Below are 6,244 nucleotides of genomic sequence, written 5' to 3'. Positions count from 1 at the left end.
GGAAACCTTCTAGATAACTGATAGAATAACTTGGGCATGTGTAGAATCCAAAATGAGCATATGCTAAATTAAAATTTACCTACGATTCCTTGCAGTAGCAATCATAGTTGACTAGTTCCAGTAGCACTACAATGAACCTCAATAGGCCTTACCATCAACAAATACCTGCAACTCTTCCTTGCTTTAAAGAATGGAATCTCTCAAAAGCATTCAAGAGACCACAAATAGGTGACCCATATATGATTCATATGTAATATGCAATAGCCTTCAAAATTATTGCAAATTCCATTCCTAAAAGACTAATCATTACACGGGTCATTACATAACAAAATCCCCAATACTTGCCTTCAACTTTGCCCAAAGAAACCATGCCTTTTGTCCAATCATTGCTTAATGAAGCTTTTAAGGAATATAGAGCACTCCTCTTCAATACCACCATTGAACCAAGCTTGAAGAATCCCTTGTTGTTGCTACTTCAAGAGAGTGTAAATTCCAAATATCCCATCATGGATCATCAATGCTGACCAAGGATAAGTTGCTTGAGCTTCTCCTTACTTTACTAGAGTGAAATAGAACAAAAGCCCCATAAATAGAACCATAATGGAACAAGATTTAAGGAAATTTCCTCGAAATTTCATGGTACTCTGTTGTCCAAGAGATTAAGGAAGAAAGAAAACTCCAAATCTTGATCAATCTTAATGATTTGATACAATGTTGATAAAGTGTTTGATGCAGAGGCTAAGGTTCAATCCAAGGGTAGAGTAATGCCAAAAGGCCCTACTAAACTTCAAGAATTTGATCAAGAAAGCTTGCTACCTTATTTCCCATAGTGAAATTTGAGAGGAACTCTCGAGAAGTCCACCTTATAGAACATGTAAGACACCATGTGAGTTCAAAACAAGGGGTATTATATTTAGTTAAATTTACAGTATTATATTGACAAAAGGGGTTTTTTAATTACAATTTTTTTAAATAAATTTAGTAAAGTAAAAAGGGTCATTTTAAGGCCTTATAGCATGTAAAGAAAGGGTATTTCTTAATATCTTTTGAACACACATTATATAGATGATTTGTTATAGGTGGAGTCCCCGGGGACGAACTTCAAATGATTAAAGATAATGCTTTATTGACCATTGATGTATGCTAAAGCTTCAAGAGGGTTTCCAAGAGGAGATTGAGCCAAAAGCCCCTTCAAATGACAAGGATTTAGTAAAAGAATGCTTGCTATCCTCTCAGCTTTTCCACCTTATAGGACATGTAAGATACCATGTGAGCTCAAAAGAGAGGGTATTATATTTAGTAAAATTTACATGATAATTTACAAAAGGGTTTTTTAAATTACAATTTTAAAAAATATATAAGTTTAGTAAAGTAAAAGGGTCACCTTAAGGCATCATAGCATGTAAAGAAATGGTATTTCTTAATATCCCTTAAACACACGATATACAAATGATTTTCTATAGGTGGACTCCCCGGCCTATCCTACACCTCCATAGCTAGGGTTTTTTAGCTCCTTGGGAGCTCAAGGAAAGTAAGAGCTTGTCCAAAATTGAAGAGTAACTAAGCTAATATGGAAAGTATGGAGCTTGTAGACTCTAAAATAGAGTTCAATAGCCAAGATTTTAGCATTAGATGGATGAGTATGTTGTTGCCCTATTTTATTCAACATCAATGACAGCTTATGCTCAAGGGGTAGAAGGAAGCCTTCAATGATGAGCAAACGAGATTGAAGTATTGCTTGACCACAAATAGTGTAGAGAGCAAATGTGGAGCAACAAAACGACTTGCAGATTCTATGCATTTTGTGTTGGCTACCATCATGCAGCACACATGGATCAAGCAATGAGCTACTAGATCTACTCCATTTGATGTTTAGAACCTAGTACTAATGGCCTTTGTTGTGTATGGAGCCATGGGAAGGAAATAGGAAGCAAGATCTGCCATGAAAGCTTACTAATAGCTTGGAAGAAGAGAGAGAAAGCTCGTTAAACCCTTCTTTTTGCTCCCATAAGGCACTGTACGTCCCTTTTTGGTCATATAACCACAAATTTTGGCTCATTGTATCCACAATATGCTAAAATGGCCTACATGCCACCATTTTTATCAAGATCCTCCTCAAATGTCTTTAATGGTAGTCATGGTTAACTATAGAAGCGTGTCCCCAATTAGGCTTGACACAACAACCAAGAATGTACCTCCAGTTACATGCCATAATTGTTGATACCATGGCTTAAACTTGAAAATGACCTACTATTTGAATCTAAACTAAAGCTTTGATACCTATGAAATGAAAGGATCATATCCTAGCCTAAGTTAGCCTAAATCTAACAAGAAAATTGATCATGACGTAAACTAATTGCTAGAAAATGGTAGGAAGCCATAGCCTAACTATGCTAAGCTAGGAAAAATGAACAAGAAAACCAAAAAAAAATGGGACTAACTCCACAAAGTTTGATTGATAAGAATGACCAAAAAGTATCTACAATATACTCTCTTTCCTATTTATTGTTCTCCTCCAACCTCACTAGTTGTGCAATTATTTTCCAATTATTTACAAGGCTCTGGACTTCTTCATCCAACTTTAATGCAAATATTTATGGATCAATTTCCTACATTACAAGTGTATCACATCATGGCCATAGATGTGTAGAAGTTGTCTTCAACTAAACTCAAAAGGATTGGAAGAAGCAATAAAAGGTGCATAATGCATGCATGGTGCTCCTTGTTCGAATCACTATATTCATGCCTCATTCATGCTACATTTTGGGACTTACCAAGCTCATTGTAGCCTTCACCATGTCAAGTTTATTGGCAAGGGTTTTCCAAGCACTTGTGCAATCTAATGCAAAGAGAGAGTAGATTATATCATCTCTATGGGCTATAGAGGGAGCTTTGTGCATGTTCTTAGAGACCTATTTCATCACATGTTGTACTTGCACGATAGGTGTGGATGGATCATGGGCTCAATCTAAAGAATGCGCCCAAACTCCAATTACCTCGTACAATGCAGCTCATAATAGCTATAGCACAATCCATAATTAATAACGGTTTGGCCAAGACCGATGCCAATGACTAGGCCTCGTAGCATTATCCTAAACAAATGCCTGTGTATATATAGGCTGGAGCCTGTCGCTCTCTCTCTCTCTCTCTCTCTCTCTCTCCGTTTGTCTGTCTGGCTGTTTGTGCGCGTTTGTCTTTCCTCTCGTTCGTGAGTATGGCGACCATCACCACCACAAGAGATGTAGAAGTAATCTCAGCAGAGTCTCCACTCACCCCTCAAACCCTAGCAGCTGCCCGACTGGCCGCTGCTGCAGCCTTCTCCATGGAAGCCATGCAGAACCTGGCTCTCCTTCAGCAGCCAAGCACAACAATCCCGCAGGCCTTTGTATGGCCAGAGCCCACCATCCACTCAAAAGCATCATCCTCATTAGAAAAAGAAGAAGAACAACAACAACTCCAGCATCATCATACAAAAGAAGAAGAAGAAGGAGAGCAAGAAGAACCAGAGAGTGAGTCCATCCCTGTCATCGACCTTCGCAGTGTCCATACCTGCGCCGATGCGCGATCCTCCGTAGCCCGCCAGGTAGCCGCTGCCTGTGAGAAATGGGGGTTCTTCCAGGTTATCAACCACGGCGTCGACCGAGCCGTTGTGTGCAACATGCAACAGTGTGCCAGGTCCCTGTTTGCCTTGCCCCATGAGAGGAAACTCCTGGCCATGAGACAGCTGGCCACCAGCCACTCTGGCTATGGCACCAATGTCTCTGTCACCGATCAGGCTGGGAGCCTGCCATGGTCCGAGGCTTTTACTGTCATGGCTCGCCCGCACCACACTGCAGGCGAATGTGCTCTGAAGCTTTGGCCTGATGATGAGACAGCGGGAGCCCAATTCTGGTATACGATCTCTCCTTCTTAAGGTCTTTGAATTGCCGAGTTCGTTTTTTATGATCTGCTTCTGGGACAGTTTCATGGATGTATTCAGAGGATACATATGAGAGCCCTCTATCCATGGGATGCTCGATCATCTTCAGGATAAATAATTGTGATGGGTGATTCATTTAGGAACCCACTATCCATGTGATGTTGGATCATATTCAGGTTAAATAATTGTGATAGGTTCTAGTAAATTGGGTCCAACAAGACTGAATCTTTACGAGATCTTTACTGTTCTTTGGTAAAATAGATTCTAGATCAACCTGTTTTACTCACAGCATTGGTTGTTATGAAATTTAATTTGCTTTATTTCTACAAAATTAAGATGTTATTTACCAGATTTATTCTTTGGATATTGTTATTATTTTGCTATTCATAACAGTGGTTGACTTGAGGATGCTGCATTCTGAGGTAGCCTTCCAAATTTCAGATATGTATACATTGTAAAGCTGGTCTAATTTGTTCTAGGGTTGGTTTTGCAGTCGAGTGGTTGATGCTTATGTTGAAGGCATGCAGAGTCTGTCCCGGCTGGTTGTAGAACTGCTTATCGAGGGATTAGGTGCCAATAAGGAGTATTTCAACAAGGTTTTTATGAGCAGTCCACATGAGACCCTGAGGATGAATTTCTACCCGGTTTGCCCCGAACCGTCGAGAACGGTCGGCTTGAACACTCATACTGATACAAACTGCCTGACACTGGTTCATGATGGTGGAGTGGAAGGATTGCAAGTCCTGGCTCAGAGTGGCAAATGGGTTCCAGTCAGGGTACAAAAGGATGCATTTGCCATTAACATAGGTGACATGTTTCAGGTATAGAATATTTTTCTGTTCATAATCATACTACCCATCATTCATGTGTTATGGCTCCGAACAATTTCATGTCTTTGCTTACACTTCCTGCTGCAGTAACATTCATATTAGAAATAGCTTAGGCGCTTGTAATGCATCCGATCAAGTTAAAAAGGAAAGGTGGTCCATATGGCATTATCAACCTGGAAAATAGTCCTAGGTAGCATCATCCATCTCAGAGCAACGAGCATCTATCAGCTCATCAACTGTATAAACTTTACGCTGCAGGTTTTGAGCAATGGCCGATACAGAAGTGTGCTTCATCGAGCAGTGGTTAATGATAAACAGGAAAGGTTGTCGTTGGCCTTTTTCATCTCGCCACCTGTTGCTGCTCAAATGGTGCCGGCTCCTGAGTTAATAAATAAGGAGCATCCACCCCTGTACAGGCCTTTTACTTGGCAAGAGTACTACTGCTCAAGAAGGCTTCTTTGCAATACCACCTCCCTCGAGGAGTGGAGGATGGATTATGTTAGACCATAACCATGCTCGACCTCTCGTGTGAATAAAGTGTGAGCTATGTTATGGGCTCACAAGTACCTGCAGCAAAACACAGCTACTTCCCTTACAACTACCTGCAACTAGTGACAGAATGCAACGCAAAACATAGCAAAAGTACCAAGGAACAGCTATATCCTTACAACTATCTGCAAGTTAAGACAGAATGCATGGCTAAAAATAGCAAAAGCACCAAAAATCAGAAGTAAAAAAGGGCCATGTAGAGATTAACAATGGCTGGTGTGCATCAGCAAACCTTAAAAAGTAAAACCCCCAAAACAGACAAGAGAACTAGTATCACAACAAAAAACCACATCTAAGTAGCATGATTATGAGCCCAAGTCCCCAAATACAATAATATCTAAGCATGCATGGATATAGCTCATAAATAGTAAGCGGCTTGTGATTACTTTCAAACTACTTGACTTGATACCCTCCTCTATAATCCATCAAACAAATATATTGATATTGATATACATGTGAACTTGGTAGTGAATCAAATCCGTGGTGGCACTAATTACCTTTGCAGTAGTTGTGAAGCAATCGAGTGGCAAAAAAGAGTGTGTTTATGTTTGAAGGAGTAAGGTGGTTCCTAGCTTGATTGGGGGAAATAGATGGCGGAGTTGAATACTAAATTGATGTTCATGGAGAGAAAATGATGTAATGGGGGGAAGGTATGGGCGTGATAGCTTGGTTATGTGTGCTATAGATCGATGAACAAGAAAAGTTTTGAGCTATAGATCGATGAACAAGAAAAGGTTTGAGGGTAGTCTCAATATCCATTCCAACCATTAAATCAACAAAACAATGTAGCATTTGCAATCTAGAAAGATGTGGATTGAATAAACTCTAGCCCATTTTGTTGTAGCTCAAATACGTGGAGTATTTAAATGGGGCAACTCCCATGTGAGAAAAGAATGAACAAGATTGAATCAAACAGTGCACAACGGAAGAGAACCACAAACATAGA

General features: G+C 40.0%; 1 protein-coding gene across 1 annotated transcript; it reads left to right on the top strand.

The window, feature by feature from the left end:
• Window positions 1-3,176: 3,176 nt before the first annotated feature.
• Window positions 3,177-6,029, top strand: LOC148035163 (fe(II)/2-oxoglutarate-dependent dioxygenase 4-like). Its single transcript, XM_087680626.1, has 3 exons — window positions 3,177-3,891; window positions 4,413-4,740; window positions 5,008-6,029. The coding sequence occupies exons 1-3, from the start codon at window positions 3,215-3,217 to the stop codon at window positions 5,257-5,259; spliced, it is 1,257 nt and encodes a 418-aa protein (XP_087536752.1). The 5' UTR covers window positions 3,177-3,214; the 3' UTR covers window positions 5,260-6,029.
• The last annotated feature ends 215 nt before the right edge of the window (window positions 6,030-6,244 follow it).

This window comes from Lygodium microphyllum, chromosome 6, assembly GCF_053477565.2.
Source record: "Lygodium microphyllum isolate KBCC chromosome 6, Lygodium_microphyllum_v1.1.10, whole genome shotgun sequence".
Taxonomy (NCBI): domain Eukaryota; kingdom Viridiplantae; phylum Streptophyta; class Polypodiopsida; order Schizaeales; family Lygodiaceae; genus Lygodium; species Lygodium microphyllum.
Note: the sequence above shows the minus strand (reverse complement) of the source record. Positions and strands in the feature narration are given on the sequence as shown.

What these genes read in the sequence shown, in the direction of transcription:
- LOC148035163 (XM_087680626.1), top strand. Translation starts at nt 3,215, where the DNA reads ATGGCGACCATCACCACCACAAGAGATGTAGAAGTAATCTCAGCAGAG. An exon ending in ACAGCGGGAGCCCAATTCTG is followed by an intron (nt 3,892 to 4,412) that starts GTATACGATCTC and finishes TTGGTTTTGCAG; the next exon opens with TCGAGTGGTTGATGCTTATG. An exon ending in ACATAGGTGACATGTTTCAG is followed by an intron (nt 4,741 to 5,007) that starts GTATAGAATATT and finishes TTTACGCTGCAG; the next exon opens with GTTTTGAGCAATGGCCGATA.